At 34.6% G+C, this 20,761-nt stretch overlaps 1 protein-coding gene across 5 annotated transcripts; it reads right to left on the minus strand.

Moving 5' to 3' along the window:
- Positions 1-745: 745 nt before the first annotated feature.
- On the minus strand, positions 746-12,646 carry LOC127163656 (peroxisomal succinyl-coenzyme A thioesterase). Of its 5 annotated transcripts, none has more exons than XM_051106939.1 (12): positions 12,489-12,645; positions 11,763-11,868; positions 9,547-9,749; positions 8,714-8,813; positions 8,355-8,545; positions 6,756-6,919; positions 6,464-6,583; positions 6,294-6,376; positions 2,943-3,036; positions 2,755-2,835; positions 1,099-1,240; positions 746-957 (listed from the first exon to the last, which is right to left on the minus strand). In XM_051106939.1, the coding sequence occupies exons 2-12, from the start codon at positions 11,777-11,779 to the stop codon at positions 839-841; spliced, it is 1,314 nt and encodes a 437-aa protein (XP_050962896.1). In that variant the 5' UTR covers positions 11,780-11,868; positions 12,489-12,645; the 3' UTR covers positions 746-838. The 5 variants fall into 5 exon arrangements, with proteins under 5 accessions (XP_050962896.1, XP_050962899.1, XP_050962900.1 ...); XM_051106942.1 differs by lacking the exon at positions 12,489-12,645 and adding an exon at positions 12,230-12,249; XM_051106943.1 differs by lacking the exon at positions 12,489-12,645 and adding an exon at positions 12,092-12,174.
- Between the last annotated feature and the right edge of the window lie 8,115 nt (positions 12,647-20,761).

Here is a 20,761-nt window from a genome sequence, read left to right on the forward strand (position 1 = left end):
ATTGAGCTTTTTAGACATTAAAAGTAATAATTTGTCAATTTTTTCCCTCCGGAAATTAATCATTGCCATTTCATATTGTCATACCTCCAAAGCTACATTACTCACATTTATATAAAGTTTATGGTGAAAAAATGTACTCATAATTGTGATTACTTAAACAGCAACAACAACAAAAACACTCAACTTATATGAACATGAAAGGATTTTTAAAATAGCATATTTATTTATTAATAAATATGAAATTGAACATGGCAAAAACATTACATTCAATTAAAGTAAAATACATCCTAAAAAAATAAAAATCTTACTTAAATCAAGTTAGTCATAGCTTGCCTTATTAATGTAACTATTATATTTATTTAGCTATTTAAAGAAAAGTAGTTATAAAATCACCCAAATATTGTACAATATTTAGCATTGATTCTTGTTCAAAATACTATCATAATAACTTATATTTGTTTTAAAAAATAGGATTTTTATTTAAATCAAAAATACTTTTTAACCAAAATTAAATACGATAATGAACTAATCTCATTTCAAATGTGCATTTCTAAACATTCTTAGAAAGAGGTGGATTGTGAGAATAAAATGAAGTGTATTAAAAAATATTGCCCACATTTTTTGTATTTAGTGTATTAAGAAATGTTGCCCAACATAATGCCTTTAGTTAGTGTCATCATATATGTACATCATTATGACAAACCTTCATAATGGATTATGCGTAATGTATTACATAAAAACGTAATATTCCACATACCAAAGTGAAATGTAACAACAAGTGCTGTTGTTCATTATCAGCGTTATTTAAAATATAGTTTAATTGTTGGAAATGACAGAGCTACAGTTTGGCTTTTGAACTGAAGTAGAGGTGCTGCTGCAGAAATCCTAAAATCTTCTCCCATGCGTCCTCTTGTGCGTATGCGTGCGGTTTAGTCTGTCCACCCCACAGCATGACAACTGCAGCAACAATAACACCACATTCGGATGAATATTCAAACAGATACATTTACATAACCACACATTCAAGAAGGTCTAAATATATTTATCATATATGAAAACTGCAAAGAGGAAAAGAAACAGTAGCTTATGTGTGCTTACTCTTCTGTTTCAAATCCTGCAGGATGAAGTTAGATGCTCGGAAGTGAGGCGTGTATGGAGGTTCAATCAGATGACCCGCATCAGGATACGTCAGGACCGTCAACAGGTGTCGATTTCCTGCTTTCTCCATCATCATCTCCATCTGGGTGCAGATGAAGCATTTCAGATCAAAGCATTTCAGTTATAGGTGAGAACGCAACACCAAGGTTAACTGCTGTAAATAATTTAAAGGGACAGTTCACGCCAAAAATGAAAATGAAATGAAAGTCATTTATTCATTAACTGAGCCCTTTCACAAAATCTGTCAATGATCTAGACACAGCTCACTATAAGAATAACAGTGAATGACAACATAATTTAGTTTTGTTCCTCATACAAAGCATTAATATGACCATTATTATACAATATTGATATTTATCACATTTACCATTATTGGGAATGGAAATGCTTTCCACATGTTTTTTAGACCTTGAGAATGACTGTAAACATACATTGAGTTTTACATTTTATTTTTTCTGAAGTCTGTTTTATGATTTGATACAAATTTATCAAAATGGTGTCTAATGAAATGAAGAAATAAAACTTTAAGCAATCTTTGAAAATCTAATAAAATAAAAATATAGCAAATACTTTACAAAAATCACAACAACTCTCTCTCCCTCTCTCTCTCTATATATATATATTTAAACAGAACTAAAATTCATATAAAGATTTTATTTTATATTTTGTTTTGTTTAGATAGTGATAGTGGCACCTGGTGGCCAAAGTTGAAACTGCGTGTTAGGGGACAGTTAATCCAAAAATCCCTGCCTCAGCCACTAGGTGCATTTTTTCATTTTGTATTGTCTCAAGTAGACAATTTTTTTTTTTTTAAATTAGAGAGCAGTGTTATTTTATTATTATTTATATTCTATTGCAATATTTAACAATAATTTGAAATATCTTTTATTTTTTGTATATAATGTTTTCATTTTAATTTCAGTTAGTTTTTTATATATTTTTATTTATTTATTTTAGTAATGTTAGTACTTCAATCATTTTGTTTCCGTTAGTTGTAAAGGCAACATTTCTAATCTTCATCGGGTTAAGTTTAAATTTTTATCTAATATTTATATTTTATTCCAGCTAATTTATTTATTATTATTATTATTTTTTTTTTTTTAATATAATGAATAATGTCATAGAAAAAAGTAAAAACAACAACAAATGCAGAAAAAAGTTATACAGAAAAAACTGTTTTGAAAAATGTTAATGTATGATAACAGAGTTTTCATTTTTGCGTGACCATTTATTTGAAGGTGACCTATTATGCCCCTTTTTACAAGATGTAAAAATCTCTGTTGTCCCCAGTTTTTATGTGAAGTTTTAGCTCAAAATACCCGACAGATCATTTTTTATAGCTTGTTAAAATTGCCACTTTTAGGGTATGAACCAAAACGTGCCAGCAAAAAAAAAAGAAAAAAAGTATATATATATATATATATATATATATATATATATATAACCGCCGGGGAGCACAGTGCATTAAAAATAACAACAATAGCTGGTCTAATGGTGCCATTGTCTTACATAGGCTGTGCTTTTGAGGTATCTTCTTAAATCAGAAATGCTCAGTAATATGTTCAGTTTGGCCAAACTGAAATAAATATAACTCACATCTTCAGCAGATTCAACAGAAGCCCAGTTCTGATCATCACCAGCATTCACCAACAGAAGAGGACACTTTATTTTCCCAACCTAAAAAAACAGAACTAACATTACCAAAGAAAAATAAAAACGGAAACAAATGACAAGCAAAGAGACTATACTGTATATGAACAAATCTATATAGAAGTTTTACTCACGTCCACTTTAAGAGCTGGGTCTGAGGGAATGGGCAAGATGATGCCTCTGTGTATCACCTGGTTCTCCTCATTCATAACTACTCTGTCCATATACCTGCAAAGTACATACTTGTTACTGTTTGTCATTAGAATCAGTAATTTACTGTAAATGTCCCATATGGATGATTTATTGACTAGAGTTCTACATGTGACAGAAACATCTAATCCAATTTTCAAATTCATAAGATGCCATATGACTGAGCATGTTCAAAAACACTCTTAGGACGGTGAAAGGTATAGTTGTGAAAGGTATAGTTTACCTAGAAATTAAAGTTTGCTTTTAAATGACCCTCAAGACATCCAAAATGTTGGTGACTTTTTTCTTCAATACAACTGATTTTTGAAGATTATAGCTGTAACTGTGGTCCTTGGTGCTTCATAAAATGTCATTGTAGGATCAGTATACAGTGCCCTCCGTAAGTATTGGAACAGTTAAAGGAGAAGTCCACTTCCAAAACAAAGATTCACATATAATGTACTCACCTTGTCATCCAAGATGTTCATGTCTTTCTTTCATTAGTCATAGAGAAATTGTGACCCTGGACCACAAAACCAGTCATAAGGGTCAAAGCTGAATAAATAAGCTTTCCATTGATGTATGGTTTGTTAGGATAAGACAATATAAGAATTTTACAAAATATCTTCATGGAACATGATCTTTACTTAATTTCCTAATGATTTTTGCCATAAAAGAAAAATCAGTCATTTTGACACATACAATCTATTTTTGGCTATTGCTACAAATATACCCTGGCGTCTTAAGAGTGGTTTTGTGGTCCAGGGTCACAATTATGTTTTTTTGAGGAAAACATTTCAGCATTTTTCTCCATATAATGGACTGTTATTGTGCACCGATTCTGAACTGCTTTGAAAATGTAGTTTAATGCGGCTTCAAACGATCCCAAATGTGAATGTAAACGATCCCAGTCGAGAAAAAAAAGGGTCTTATCTAGCGTAACGAACGGTTATTTTCATAAAGAATACAACAATTTATATAGTTTTTAATGTCAAACGCTCATCTTGTCTTACTCTGCCTGGACTGTTTTTTTCCAGTTCAAGACAGTTAGGGTATGTCGAAAAACTCCCATCTCATTCTCCCTCAACTTCAAAATTGTCCTATATCACTGTTTTATCTTTTTTGTAAAGGGTGTTTGATCTTCTTTGCATGTTCACTTTGCAAAGACTGGGTTGGTACTTCTGCAGCGATGTAGGATGACTTTAAAATGATTTTAAAATCCGAAAAATACGATTGAGTTTTTTGACATATCCTAACTGTGTTGAGGCACAATACACAGAGTTCAAGGAGAGTAAGGCAAAATGAGCATTTGAGAATAAAAAGTATTTCAGTTGTATTTTTTAATGAAACCAATCAATTGTTTTGCTAGGTAAGACCCTTCTTCCTCGGCTGGGATTGTTCACAACCGCATTTGAGATCACCTGAAGCCGCATTTAAACTGCATTTTGGAAGTTCAAAATTGGGGCACCATTACATGGAGAAAAATGCTGAAATGTTTTTCTCAAAAAACATAATTTCTTTACGACTGAAGAAAGAAAGACATGAACATCTTGGATGACAAGGGGGTGAGTACATTATATGTGAATCTGTTTTGGAAGTGGACTTCTCCTTTAAGACAAAATTGCTCTGTTTGCTGTGGAGTCAAGAAATCTGTAAATATGATTAAAAGATGAATATGAGACAAAAGTACAGAATGTCACACTTTATTATTGGGTGTTTTAACATATCTATATAAACACATACTGGACAGTTGAACTTAAGGCAGATGTAAAAGACTAAAAGCTATTATTTTGTTGTAGATCCCTTGCGTGAAATCACAGCAGTGAATCTGCGACCCACAGACATCACCAGACTCTTGGTCTCATGCTTTGAAATGCTTTTCCCAGCCTTTAATGCAGCCAATTCCAACTGTTGCTTGTTTTGGTGAGTTTCTCCCTTTAATATTCTCTTCAGCTGGTGAAATGTTCAGTCGGACTTAAATCTGGAGATCGATTTGGGTATTCTAAGACTTTTTTTTGACCTGATAAACCCCTTGACTGAACTGGCAGGGTATTTTGGGTCATTGTCCAAGTCTGGTGGCATTTTCTTGAATATTGGTCATCATGAAAATTGAGAGAGCCAGAGATAGCCATGCATGCCCATGCCATGACACCACCTGCACCATGCTTTACAGATAAGGTTGTATGCTTAGGATCATTTGCAGTTCCCTTTTTTCTCCACACTTTTGATTTCCCATCACTTAGATAAAGGTTAATCTTTGTCTCATTTGTCCATAAAACTCTGTTCCAAAACTCTAATCTTGTCTTTCTATTTTTGGTGCTGGTCAGAGGTTTGCATCTTGCTGTATAGCTTCAGTAATTCTGTGACAAAGTCTCCTGTGGACAGTAGATTGTCAGAGCATCACCCCAGCTTTTTGGAGGTTGTTGGTGATTTTACAGACATGTATTTTAGACATGTATTCAATACTTATGCTCACATCAGATAGTGGGATGAACTCTAAAAGTGCTGATCTTCTTAGCTGCTAAAACATTTCTGTGTTGAAACACCCAATAATAAAATGTGACATTCTGTAGATTTCTTGACTCCACAGCAATTTAGCCTTTGCTGTTCCAATACTTATGGAGGGCAAGGTATATAACCAGCATCATAGGATTAACGAATAATGGCTCATTTTGAGTCTGTGTGACTATCAGGCACATTTAAAAGTGATATCACTCTGGACATTTTCTCTGTGGCTATGGATTATAGGAAATGATGTTGTAAATAATGTTCATTTTCTTGCACAGACTGATCGTTTTGCTTTGTAAGACCTCAACACATCATCAGAAGCCAGTGGTCCTAATTTTGTACTTCCTAATATGCTTTTTTGACTCTCAAAGTGACAGTAGTCATTGACTTAGGCATTTTATGAATCACTAAGCACCATGGTTTGTGTAAGGACCATGTGAGTGAGTAAATTAAAATCAAATCTTCAATTTTTGGGTGAACTACCCTTTCAAATTAACCTGATAGAAAGCCAAAAGTTTTCATCTGCAGAAATAAAATTACACAAACTCACTAATTTAAATAGCAAATATGTGGAGAATTTCCTTTAAAAACTCTGAATAACTAGACTTACCTAATATTTTAATAGTGTGCATAAAAGGTCGAACAGAAATATTCTTTACATTTTAAAGTTTTATGTTTTATAATACTTTAGACTGTTTTTCCAGGAAATATGGAGAGGAATGAGACACAGAATTACTACTGTTTTAGATGAGGCTCAGTCAGATAAATAATGTTTAATGTTCACTCACTTTTTCATATCCTCAAAGACTTCAAAGAGGGATTTATTGACTGGAAACACATGACTTCCGCTGATACAAACACAGCACTGGGGCTACAAGACAATAAAATGACATTCAAATCTAAAAACATACATTCTAATGTAGATAACTGTATGTTTGTGTTTGTAGGTCAAGCAAACCTTGATGACTTTGGAGTAGGCCGCCATACTGAGTGTGACGGCACTTCCAAAAGACAGCCCGAGCATTGCCATACGGTTACTCTGTACCTTTGGATGATTCTGCAGGATCTGGTATGCTTTCTACAGGAACAATGTATATGCACGCACACAAATTTGAAGTAGAAAGAATGATCTAGGAAGTGGGAAATTTGTGGCAAAATGCACGGATGACAAATGAAATTACATACAGCTGCAGATCACAAAGGATGTCATGTCAGAGTTGGTACACTTTAGTACATTTTTTTTGAATTACCTCAAAATATGCCACATCAACTTCAGCTGTTCTCAGCTCTTCAGGAGCAAGGTACTCAAGTGCCATGGATGCAAAGCCATGAGATGCAAGCAAGCTTGAACGATACTCAACCAAACCACCACCACCTCCCCACAGGTCCAACACTCCAGGGTACGGTCCAGGACCTTAAAAAAAACAACACATGGCAAGCTATTTACAGAACTCAAAACTTTCCAAGAAAACTCAAATTAGCAGAGGCTTATTTAAGTCACTGTATACAGTGCTGCTTGAAAGTTTGTGAACCCTTTAGAATTTTCTATATTTTTGCAAAATATGACCAAAAAGTTCATCAGATTTTCAAACATCTGTGAAACATGTTTTGCTGCATCTGGGCCAGGACGACTTGTCATCAATGATGAAACAATAAATGAAAATATATACTTTGTTAGTCTATCTGTTCAGTGTTATCAGTTAATATGATGGCAATTAGGTGTCAGTTTATGCCCTGTTTTATTTAAAGAACAGTCTGATCATGTTTGTGAAAGTGAATCATGGCATAAACAAAGGAGATCTTTGAGGACCTCAGAAAAAGAGTTGTTGTTGCTCTCCAGGCTGGAATCTCTAAAGAGTTTGGATTTCACAAATATACAGTCAGACAGATTGTGTACAAATAAAGGAAATTCTAGACCACAGTTACCCTTCCCAGAAGTGGTCGACCAAAGCAAGAAGTATAATAGTTTCCAAGGTTGCAAAGAACCCCAGGATAACTTCTAAGCAACTAAAGGCCTTTCTCACGTTGGTTAATGTTGAAGTTCATGACTCCATCAACAGGAGAGCAATGAACACATATGGTGTGCATGGCAGGGTTGCAAGGAGAAAGCCACAACTCTCCAAAAAACACTGCTGCCTGTCTGCAGTTTGAGAAGGATCATGTGGACAAGTCAGAAGGCTATTGGAGAAATGTTTTGTGGACGGATGAGACCAAAATATAATTTTTGGTTTAAATAAAAAGTGTTATGCTTTGAGAAAGAAAAACACTTCATTCCAGCATAAGAAGAACCTTATCCCATCTGTGAAACCTGTTTTGTTCCATCTGGGCCAGGACGACTTGCCATTATTGATGGAACAATAAATACTGAATTACACCAGCAAATTCTAAAAGAAAATGTCAGGACAAGTGTCCATGAGCTAAAATCTAAAAAGAAAGTGGGTCATGCAGCAAGACAACGACTCAAGCACACAAGTCATTCTACCAAAAAATGGTTAAACAAGAACAAAAGTAAAGTTTTGGATCAGCCGAGTCAAAGTCCGCACCCTAATCCAAATAAAATGTTGTGGAAGGACCTGAAGCAAGCAGTTCTTAGGAGGAAGCCCACCAACATCACAGGGTTGAAGTGTTTCTGTACTAAAGAATGGGCTAAAATTCCTCCAAGTCGTGCAGGACTGATCAGCAGTTACAAAAACGTTGCCTGCAGTTATTGCTTCAAAAAGGGGTCACAACAGATACTGAAAGCAAAGATTCACATACTTTTGCACCTCATAAATATTTAACACTGGATCAGCACTGTATATGAACTGTATTTTTATTGTATTATGATCACTACATCATTGTGTGTGTACCTGGAGGAAGAAATAAAGTTGCTCGTACTCCTTTCTCCCTGACGTTCACCCTCTGCACACCTGGTGTGACATACCATCGTTCTGTGACACTGGTTGCCAGGGGTGTTATCTGGCTGAAGCCTTGCGATAGATGCCCACCATATACTGAGATGTGAATCACCATCGGTGTGAGTACATTTGTCTTGCGCAACCTTAAATAAAAGAGACAGGGAGCAAAGACTAGCTTAGAAAAATGCATAAGAAACTGGTGACTTTTCCAACACTTCTCATATTCTGGATTCAATTTGGCAAAAAAGGTAATTTAACTTTTGTGAGAGACAGAAATCAAGAAAAAATCGGATTTTGCCAGCCTAAGTTACCTGAGTCCAGATCGACTTCCTGGTATGGGCCTCATGCTCCATATCAATCCCATCTGCTCCGTGCCATCATAGGTGCCTCCCAAACATCTATCTTTGGCCACTTAGTTTTAACAAGATAAAATAATGTTAGTATTGAATCATTTTTTTAATCTGTGAATTGATACATTTGCGAATTGTATGATTATACTTTCCGGTGCAAAGCTGGAAAATCCAGATAAACTAGATTTATATGGTCTCTAATTGGTCAAAGCATGTTGTTTTTCAGCATTTAAAGTAGATAATAAGCTGGATTACTATCTGGCCAGGATGTGGATTTCCTTTCATTGTCTCTCTTACAACTACTCACTATAGTAAACAGAGTTACGTAATATTTATAGTCCATAAACTACAGTTCAAAGTTTAAGAAATGATTACTTTCATTCAGCAAGGATGAACTAAATGGATCAAAAGTGACACAATATGACAAGTCTTTCATATTGTTACTAAAAATTTCAAATAAAATCTAGTCTTTTAAACTTCCTATTTATTAAAGAATTCTAAAATGTACCATGGTTTCCACATAAAATTTAGCAGCACAACTGTTTTCAACATTGATAATAATAACAAATGTTATTTTTCCCAAACTTTTTAATGGCATTGTATGTGATTGGCAGGGAATAATAATACTGTGATAACTTTTCTAAGGGTCATGCATTAAGGTGTTGATACACAGGGCAACTTTTTGAGTAATGTTCCTGTCAACGGGCAACCAGGTGAGACAGTGGGTCCACAACCTATAGAAATTTGTTGCCCTTTCTCGATTGAAAAGCACCAAAGCAGACTGTTCTATGCACCTGTCACTGTCCCGTGTTTATCACTGACGTAGTGTCCATATGCCTCCCAGAAGTCCTTGTCCTCTGACTGATGTAGAGAGTGTAGCGTCACCTTTTGATTTGGCAGTAAATTCATTATGACAATCTGAAACTTTTCGTCCATCAGTGCTCGACTCGGCTGAACAGTCAATAGAGGACATGCCCCCCTTTCAGAGCTCACAGTCCTATACAAAAGTAAATGAAAGATTGTATGACAAAAGTCTTGTATTCTCTGTTAAACACCATAGTTACGTATACACAATTAGTATTTCTGAATAAACAAATTGTGACACAAGTTATTTATTGGCAAATGAACAAGTTAACCATTAATCAAAATATCAGAAATTAATGAATAGATTTATCAGGGGAATACTAATTTGTTAGATTAATCAACTAGCAAGAACAAAAAAAGATAGATTAATTGACAGAAAAAGAAAAAGTTTGTAACAGCCTAATCAAAATGCACAAAAATCAAAGGACGCTGATTGGTCTGCCTTGTTATCGAATTATTTAAATCAGTTCTATTAAACGAGGCAACCAAATCATTGAAAACGCCAGGAAGAGCTAGCGTTAATGTCGGGATTTTTAGTCAATAACGACTTTGTTTCAAAGTTCCGGGATTGTTCTTCACACAACTGCTATGATATGGTTTCCTACAACTTACTAGGCAAAAGTCATCTCGACAATATTTATGATGTTTTTGTGATGCTTCTCCGTCCTAATTGAAGTAAAACATTCAGTCAACATTCAGTCTCAGAATGGAAAAGACATAATTAGGGGTTCGAGCACGCAATTGTAATTGTAATTGTAAGGATTTTTTTTATTATTATTATTGTTCTTCCCTAAAACTGATCGTGCAGCCCAAACCGTAAGGCCTAGAGAGCTGAAACTTGGTCAGATCGTAGTAGTCTTGACCGCTACTCAGATCCAAAGCCTCGCCCCAGGTTTTTCGCTCAATCTCGATCAAACCACTGCAGTGCAGTTCTCCAGACTCTCTAGATCAATAATTATTAAAAAAAATGTTGAATTTTGTCCTTCGGTTAGCTATAACGGGGTAATTTAGAAAAGGGGCGTGACCAAAATCACCCAAAAGCCTATAAAACCTAAACAAAAACTCAAAACTTTCAGAAAATTGGTGAGAACATGTGTCAGATGACTCTTAACAAGCATGCAAAGTTTCGTGATGATCAGACCATAGGTGGTGCTATAACAGTTAAAAAGGCTTCAACAACACAAGCTGTGTATGGTAAATGGCTTTAAATGGCTAAATAAATGCACATATATTCACACAAACACTAGATCTTCATATCATTTGATAGATCTCCTCATGATGAACAACTTTGCCTCAAGAACCATTGCTGTCATTCAAGTCGTTCATTAAATATTCACAAATATGTTAAAAACCTACTTTTGCGAACTAGTCCTAGGTTTTTCACTCAATCTTGAGCAGACAACTGCAGTAATATTCTCTGGACTCCCTAGATCAATAAATTATCAAAAAAATGTTGAATTTTATCCTTTGGTTAGCTATAACAGGGTCATTTAGAAAAGGGGTGTGGCCACGTATACCCAAAAGCCTATAAAACCTAAACAAAAACTCAAAACTTTACGAAAATTGGTAAGAACATGTGTCAGATGATTCTTAACAAGCATGAAAAGTTTCATGGAGATCGGACCATAGGTGGCGCTGTAACAGTTAAAAAGGCTTTAAAAACACAAGATTTCTATGGTAAATGGCCTCAAACTGTTAAAAAATGCTCACCTATTCACACAAACACTAGGTCTTCATATCATATCATATCCCTTATTCTGAACAACTTTGCATAGCACCTTAAAGGCTTTATTTGCTCAAACCCCGGTAATTGCTGCTTGCAGCTATATTGTCTCTTTGTTTTCCACGAAATTAGCTTTGGAGCAATGTTGAGGTAAGTGAATGATAAACATTTTGGGGGGTGATAAACGATAATGATAATTTCGTTGGTGAAATCAACTACATCATGGTATAACGTTATATTTCCTGCCTAAATGTTATAGGCTGTTACGTTGTAACTTTGTACTAGCCATCACTGTCTTTGTATATTAAACATTTAACTAAACTAAATAGCAAAACGTTCCGTATTAATTTATAATTTTATAGCAGCAACAAATAACTATAGTATTTTGTCATGTTAACATTCATGCGTCAAAAATGTCTGTACCTAACAGGTGCCAACATGATACAGTCCGATAAAGTTTAGACCAGGTGTTTCTTCTGTGATGGGATTGAGGTATTAGATCCAAAACGCCTCAGAACAGAAATAATGTCTGAAAAAACAAAGACAACAACAAAAAAGAATTAAGTCTTTATTAAATAATTAAATCTTTCTTTTCCAAAGACAGTGCAAAGCTGAATGAAACCGCAACTAACAATTTGGCATGCGAGATGAGCTGAAGTTGTACTCTGTGGTGTTTAGTGTGACCCAGTCGGAAGGAAGAGAAGCGTTTAAAACCGCAAACTATACTAAAATGCAAAGTGTTTAAATCTTACTTTTAGGGAGTTAAGGTTTAAAATATACTGTGGATGGAAGACAGGTGATCTAGCTATCAGATTGTCGTCCAAATACTTGTAGTAATTAACAAAATCGGATGTGCAACTCATGGGCTACTGTTGATGACGAAATGTTACCTTTGGCACAGATGTTTGTGTGCTCGCGGCAGCAAAGGTCGCAACTCTTTTAGAGGGTAACGTTATACATTTTCTGTTTAATCACTCTATATTTAGATACAGTTTAAAAATCGTAATTTAGCATGCCATTTTGTAAGGGAGACACATCCCAGTAACTGCAACACAAGCTACAACCACGGTGTGGCAATAAAGAAATCGCGTCGATATCATTGCATCAATCTGCACACTATTAAATGAATGGTAACGACCAGTTTCATACCATAATAATGTCATTCCAATCCACGTGTTTTTACGTGTCCCAGTCTAGTTTTCCTTTGTTTCCATCCAGTGTTGACTCACTGCATAACGCAGCTGCAGGGTTGCCAAATTGGGCGGATCTCCGCTAAACTAGACTGACTTCTGGTTTGTGATGACTTGGAGGGGGAAAAAAAAAGGAAAAATGTTCGTTGTTTGAAGGAATATTTCTGGTTCATTGCAGGTTAAGTATAGTAAAAGCACATTCATAGCAATTGTTAAAATATAATGTATTTTACATATTTATATTCATATAATAATTTAGAAAAGGTTTATGTAATAATGAGATTTATAAAATTAATCTCTAAAAGAAACATTTATTTAGAACTTTGTGATTCTGTAATCATTATGAATACAGAAATTGTTAAAAATATATATATATAAAAGAAAGTAAACACTGTAACCAACACCAAACTCCCAAATATCAGCAACTGATTAAAAGGATAGTTCACCCAATTATTATTATTATTGTTAATGTTATTGTTATTTTACTTTCAGTAACTTTTTTTGGCAAAAAAAAAAAACAAACTGTAGCCACAGACGAGCGGTGTACAAATCACCAAAAACAATAGTTTCACTTATACATCTTCTTTATTGCTCTTAGAAAAAAAAAAAAAAGTCTGCTACATCTTAGATGGCCCGAGGGTGAGTGAATTAACAGCAAACTTTCATTTTTGGGTGAGCTATCACTTTAAAATAATCATAATATACTTATGTAAAAGTTTATGTAAAGATAGTCATCACATAATTAAATTACTGTAAAAGGAAAGTGTGAAGTTGTTTTTTTATAGTGACCTCAGCGGTTTTACTGACATATTTTCCATCAGCGTTTATCATACGTTACCTAAAAGGTTCCCAGATTGTTGAAGAAAAACAATACACAACTCATATAATAGATTTTAACTCCCATCAAAGAAAAAGTTACACATAGGTCCTTAGTGGACAAAAATGTCAGTTTCCAAAAACTGTCATAAAAATTTGAAGCTTGGGAGTGCAGACTTAAGTTTGGCCTAATTTTAAAGAAGACCCATGGCAGATTGGCCATGTTGAAGTAGAAAAAGTTTAAAAAGTTGAACCAAAAAAAAAAAAAAAGTGAATGAAAATGCTCTATGGACAATATTTTATATAAAATATATATTTTATGAAACACATTGAACTCTAAACTTGATAGAAAATCAAAGCCATAAATCTAAACAAGGTGTGTTCCAAATTTGAGGTTGATATTTTAGAAAATTAGGTTTCAGTAAGATTTAGTTTGGGCGCATTATTTATCCAATTGGCTTTCTTATACACAGAAGCAGAAAACAGGAATAAAGTATTTGCTTTATTGGCCAAATCTGGAAAAAAAGGCAACATCTGGTAAAAAACTGTAAAAAAAAAAAATAATTTACAAAAATTGCATCATTTTACAGTTGAATGGCACAGTTTAAATAGGGACATTTTTGTCCTTAAGGTCCTGAGAGGAACTATTTTTTGTACCTAACCTCTGACCTCCCCCTCCCTCTCGTGACCTTGAGAGTGCCTAGGGGTAGTGACCCATGACCTTCAAATAATGTCCAGATGTGGAAATGACATGGTTTTAGCATAATTAAAATTCCAGCGATGACCCATGACCTGTTAATGATGTCCGGGTGCTGCAGTATGAAGATTGATGGTTGTTGAACTCTGACCGGTGATAGAAGTCCTGAGGATCTGAACTTTTATGGTCTATTTTGATATCTCACATCCAGGGACCATCTGACGTCCGCATGTCTGGTTGCATTACATTGCATGCTGTGTCATTTTCTCTCTCTCTCTCTCTGGGATGTGAGAAAGATGTTGGTTTTAAGGACAATATCGAAATGAGTAAACAATTTTAAGAGACCAATTTTAAGAGACATCAAATGTCAAAAGAAGTAAAAAGGGGAATTGTGGGCCCGACATGTCTGGACATGTCAAATGTTTTATGACGGCTTTCCATAGACATAATTCAATTAAATTCACGTTTATTTGTATTCCCCTTTCACAATACAAATCGTTCTAAAGCAGTTTAATAGAAAATTAAAGTTTCTACATTATATTAATACATTTTATACTGTATCACCCTCTAAAGCTACCCATCACAGTAAACTTTCTGCATTTTTATTTTCCATAAACAACATTTACTTAAATTTATAATTTAAAAAAAGCTATTATGTTCATGGGAACAAATCTTGCTCAGGGCAATCATTTGAAGTATTACTACACAACAGGAGAACACACACACACAAAATTAAATATATTTTAAGACATTTATTCTTATTTAAAGATGTATAAAAATAAAAGTACGATAAATATAAATCATCTTACATTTTTCCGGAAGAAAAGGTTTCCTCGTGCAAAGATGGCCATTCTGCAACAGAAAGGTTTACAAAAATTTGCTTAGTTTAAGTTTGAGTGCTCTTCACACAGCATAGGTCCCAGCCAAAACGGTGTGTCACTTGACCTGACAAGGGTGGGGGTGATTAGAAATGTCAGATATGGGTAATAGTTTTGCAACGGATGCAGTTTTGCTCCATTTAAAATGAACAGTAGGTTATCTGTGTGTGGGCAATGCATATGGTTCTTCCAACACAACCATGTCGGCAAGAATCCCCATCCACGACGCCTTTGGGGCGTGCATGCTGTGATGCTTCCTCACAAAGGATGGCTAGCACAGAGGCCATTGTTCAAAATACTGATTCATCAATAAACCTCTAGTGAGAAATATCAGATGAAATATAAAATCATGTAGGCCAAAGTCATTTTTGTCATGTAAGTTTATAAACACTAATGTCAAAATAAGTAAAGGAGCCTTTTTATTTTAACAAGTCAAACCATAAGGGATATAACAGACCCCAACCATGATATCATGTTTTATGGAGGCTTTCCATAGACATAGTGATTTAAATACTGTATCAACACCTAATCCTACCCAGCACAGTAAACTTTCTACATTTATTTTTTATTTTTATTATATTTTCAAAAACATTGTTTAGTATAATTTATCATTTAAAAAGCTGTTCATGGAGACAAATTGTGCTTAAAATATTTGATGTACTGTATTACCACACAACAAGGGGTACATAAAACACACACACACACACACATATTGAGTTTTAATGTTCTATGGTGTCATTCCATATGTGTAATGATTTTTTACAGTGCAAACTACATACCTAGGCATCACACACATCTTTCTGTATATTTACATTTTAAGTAAAACATTTAGTATGTTTGTAAGTATTTTAATAAACCACATTTATCTAATTATAGCAGTGTAAAACCCATATAATCATACAAATTTGTGTCCTGATAAATCATATAAACAAGTATAGACAGACAGATTAAAGATTTATCTAAATTTTAAAGATGGTAATAAAAAAATGTGGTAATAAAAATAAACACAGAGAAACAATTACTATATTTTTAGGTAACCATAATTATGAAAAAAAAAAAACTCCTTACATTTTTCAGGGTGCTTAGAAGTAGATCTTTACACAATGATGTCCAAACATGGATGAGTGATTTACAAAAATAAAAAATAAAAACAACAGCAACATTTAGTTTAAGCTGAATTATTAACAAACACTCACAGCCCCATGTCTTGTCCATTGTGAAACTGCAGATCAGTCTGTTTCAGACCCTCGCAGAGAGACAGGAGGGGTGAGGGAGGAGATACAGACCAGATGATCTGAGATGTTAGATTAACTTTCTTTAAGTGAACGTTTTGAATGTGCAATATTTATATCAAAGCGTAACATTACTTCATAGTATAAATAAATAGTGTTTCTAGTGTTACATCTGATGTCCTTTGGTATTGGTTTGGTATTTTTTTACAAAGTTAATAACAAATAAGTGTGTTTTAAAATAAAACTAAAGTAGACATTTTCAACTAGATACATATCCTCAAACAAGTCCAATCATTAAAAATAGCTGCAGCTAATGAAGATAAATTGTTAATAATAATTTTTGTCCCACGGTATAAAGTATCTCCATTATTAAATCCTAGTATGCCATATGTGCTAAAGCTATAGAATTTATGAATTGTGGTAATATTTTGGTTAAGTTTTAAGGATTCGCAAGTCTCATAGATCTATACGGTTGTACTTTTTTTCGACAAAGATTCAATTTCAACTAAATTCCTCTAGTAAATGTAGGGTCAAAACATGATAAAACTAAATAATCATGTTTACAAATATGTCACACACACACACACACCATTCAAGCAGTTATATAAAAGGAACTTATCTCTACTTTAAAGAGAATTGGAATAAAATATGTGACTATATGTAACACTCATAAAAATAAACAGGACACTTAAACACAGAGAAACAATTACTCTAGATTTAGGTAACAGTAAATATGAAGAAAAAAAAAAAAACCTCCTTATGTTTTCCAGAGTGCTTAGAGGAAGATCTTTACACAATGATGTCCAAAAAAATAAATAATAATAATAATAATAGTAATACAAAGTAATAGTTTAAGCTGCATCATAAACAAAAACGTGCAGTCCCATGCCTTGTCCATTGTGAAAGTGCGGACCAGTCTGCTTCAGACCCTCTCAGAGAGACAGGAGGGGTGAGGGAGGAGATACAGCATGCACACACACACACACACACACACACACACAATGACATCGTTCAGAAAGGTCAACAGCCCAGGTCAGCACTGCTGGCCATGGGTGAAAACACTAAAAGCTGGTTTTCAAACTTTTTCCCAAAATCATATATTGTACGTTTTCTACTTTTTAATCTAGCTTGAAAATTTGAATAAAAGGTTACCAAATGTTAAATCTTATAAGATTCACTTTTATTATTTCAACAAAGGTGCTTTTATCAGTCTAATAATTACCACCATAAAAACCACCATGACCCATTTTTATATGAAAATCCTCATTATTGTGACATTGAGACAATTCATACTTCAGAAAATATTGATTTTGGCACATTAAACAACAACCTTTTTATACCACGTCCTGGTATCATTTCAGATTTGAAGAACTCTCTCCAGTTGGATCAAGAAACAAAGCCCTCCTTTGAGATGGGTAATTGAAACATTTAAATATTTAAAAAAATAACTTCTGGAGTTCCTGCTGAAACAGTCTTGAATAAATCCTTTCTCAAGATGGCCAACAACAGAACTTTACAAATCATTATGTCGTCAATTAAAAACACACTACAGATTTATAAATTCAAACAAACTATTTTTGTTTAAAAATCACTGGACAAATTAAAAGAAACAAATATAGCTGCAAGCAGCAATGCAGGGCCAAGCACCAAAACCAGACTATTATAGTAAATGGCATACAGAGCTGAAAGAAAACAGATTAGAGAAATAGATTGTATATGGGATAACAGAAATGATACAATAAGATTTGAACACCCATCGTTGAAATTGGAATATCTCGGTTATGTAAGTAACCCTCATTCCCTGATGACATTAGGGGTCCTGTGGAAGTGCCACAACCACTAAACACCGATACAGCCTGTGGCACTGCTAATGTTGACAAGCTGCAGCACGTCAAAGCTTTGCGTAAGTCACAGACTTCCCAGCGCCTCTGACCTTGATTCATTGTCCTTGGAGCCGAGAGGGGCCAATGGTAAGTACATCACTCCTGCTGTTCCGTTTACAAACATTTCTTAAGCTTATGGTCATTTGTTGTAATTAAGTTATGGCCATTAGCTGGTCCAATCGGTTGGTGGTCAGCCTGGTTAGCTAGAAAACTGACCCGAAAAACGACTCTAGGTTTTTTTGTTTTTTTTAAATCTGACATCTTGGTTTAGATCAGGGGTGTCAGACTCAGTTCACCACAGCCCTGCAGAGTTTAGATTTGACCCTAATTAAATGTACCTGATCAAGCTACTCAAGTCATTCAGGCTTATTTAAATACTACATGGTATGTGTTTGGAACAGGGTTAAAACTAAAATCTACAGGGCTTCACCCTCCAAGAACTGAGTTTGACACCCCTGATCTGACACCTGTGGGTTTAGATGATGGAGCATCTTCTCCAATTCAACCTCGTGAAGATTGATTGTAATCTCTGCCAACCCATCAGATGACCACTGTCTACAGCACTAAAGTCAGTGCAGCTAAGTCTCTATAGATGTAACAAGTTGCTCTTTAAAACTTCCAAACCTCCACTCCACAACCTTAAAGCAAACAAATTTTTTTCTTATTTCCATTTTACCTTTGCTCTAGCTTGTTTCTTAATCTAGCTTTCCAATAAACCTAACTCCAGTAAAGCTAGTTGCTCATTTTGGATAAAAAACATCTGGTAAATGCATAAATTAGTGGGAATTGGCAAGTCTTGGTGTCCTAGAGCTAGGGTTGTAACTGTATTTTGAGTGGAACTGTGGTTTCATTGTCGTACTTCAGACTGTACTATGCACTGGTCACTGTCCCATGTTCATCACTGACATAAAGGTGTCCAAATGCCTCCCAGAGGTTATTGTCTTCTGACTGATGTAGAGAGTGTAACATCACCTCTTGATTCTGTGGTAAATGTGTCACAACAATCTGAACCTTTCGTCTACCAGCCCTCGACTAGGGTGGACGGAGAGCAGTGGACATATCCCATTCTGAGTGCTCACAGTTCTACAGAGATTTCATGAGAAAATAAAAAGTGACTTAACAGCCATGGTTACTATAAACTTTTGTTGTACTGAAATGAACAGTGCAAACATTCTCCAAATATTATGCTTCCATGTTCTATTGGGGGAAAAAAAAAAAAAAAAAATCAGTTCCCTACCAATTCTTGTACTTCCTCCTTTGGTTAGCACAGTTTCATCCTTCTTTTGTAAAACTTGCCTTCTTTTAGTATTCATAGTATATTCAATTGTTGCAGTTAAAGGAGAAGTCCACTTTCAGAACAAAAAATGACAGATAATGTACTCACCCCTTGTCATCCAAGATGTTCATGTCTTTCTTTCTTCAGTCGTAAAGAAATAGTTTTTTGAAGAAAACATTTCAGGATTTTTTTTTCATATAGTGGACTTCTGTGGTGCCCGGAGTTTGAACTTCCAAAATGCACTTTAAATGTGGCTTCAAACGATCCCAAATGCGGTTGTAAATGATCACAGCAAAGGAAGAAGGTTCTTATCTAGTGAAATAATACAATTTCTATACTTTTTAATGTCAAACGCTTGTCTTTTCTCGCTCTGCCTGAACTGTTTTTTTCCGGGTCATGACAGTTAGGGTATGTCGAAAAATTCCCATCTCATGTTCTCCCTCAACTTCAACAGGCAGAGTAAGACAAGACGAATGTTTAAGATTAAAAAGTATTTAAATAGTATTTTTTAAAATTAAAATAACTGATCGTTTCGCTAAATAAGACCCTTCTTCCTTGGTTAGGATCGTTTACAACTGCATTTAGGAAGTTTAAACTTGGGGCACCATATCAGTCCATTATATGGAGAAAAATCCTGAAATGTTTTCTTCAAAAAACATAATTTCTTTACGGCTGAAAAAAGAAAGACATGAACATCTTGGATGACAAGGGGGTGAGTACATTATCTGTAAATTTTTGTTGTGGAAGTGGATTTCTCCTTTAATCAGTATGTTGCATTTGACCATGTTTTACATTTCACCCAACTTAAAGAAACCTCCGACTACATGTGAGAATAGTTTTTCGAAATTGTATTTTAGTAGCTTATGTGGCATTTTTGCAAATTTATGTGGAAATAAATTTGCATTTATTTGCATTATGGCAAAAACAACAACACATTCTCTCCCTCGCTCTCTCTTTATATAGATAGATAGATAGATAGATAGATAGATAAAAGCCCAGTATCACATCACAAGGCATGTTGAGGAATTATTATTTCAACAAATTTACAAAAATGCAATCAAGATAAGATTTGTTGTTGGAACAACTGATGGTTCACATGAAACATCACATATGCATTTACACCTATATTTAGAACCTGTCCGTATGTAATCGCATCACTCCTGTGAGACGGGTTATGCGGTTATATACTCATGTGTTTTTCCTTCAAGAATCATTTACAGTTCATTTTCCTTGATTTTGCTTGGAGACTTAGCCACTGTAGGGTAACAGGTGGCCAGCTAGTTTTTTTAAAATGAGTTTCAAGGCTCTGTGACAACCTTCAGCTCTGGTATTACCTCCCAGCATTTACATACATCAGGCTCCAGACCAGTGGTGAAGCCAGGATATTTTCTTTGGGTGAATTTAATTGAAAATTGAACATGGGCTATTTTAACAATGTCCTTGTACCTTT

Source organism: Labeo rohita, chromosome 4 (genome assembly GCF_022985175.1).
Source record: "Labeo rohita strain BAU-BD-2019 chromosome 4, IGBB_LRoh.1.0, whole genome shotgun sequence".
In the NCBI taxonomy this organism is placed as follows: Eukaryota; Metazoa; Chordata; class Actinopteri; order Cypriniformes; family Cyprinidae; genus Labeo; species Labeo rohita.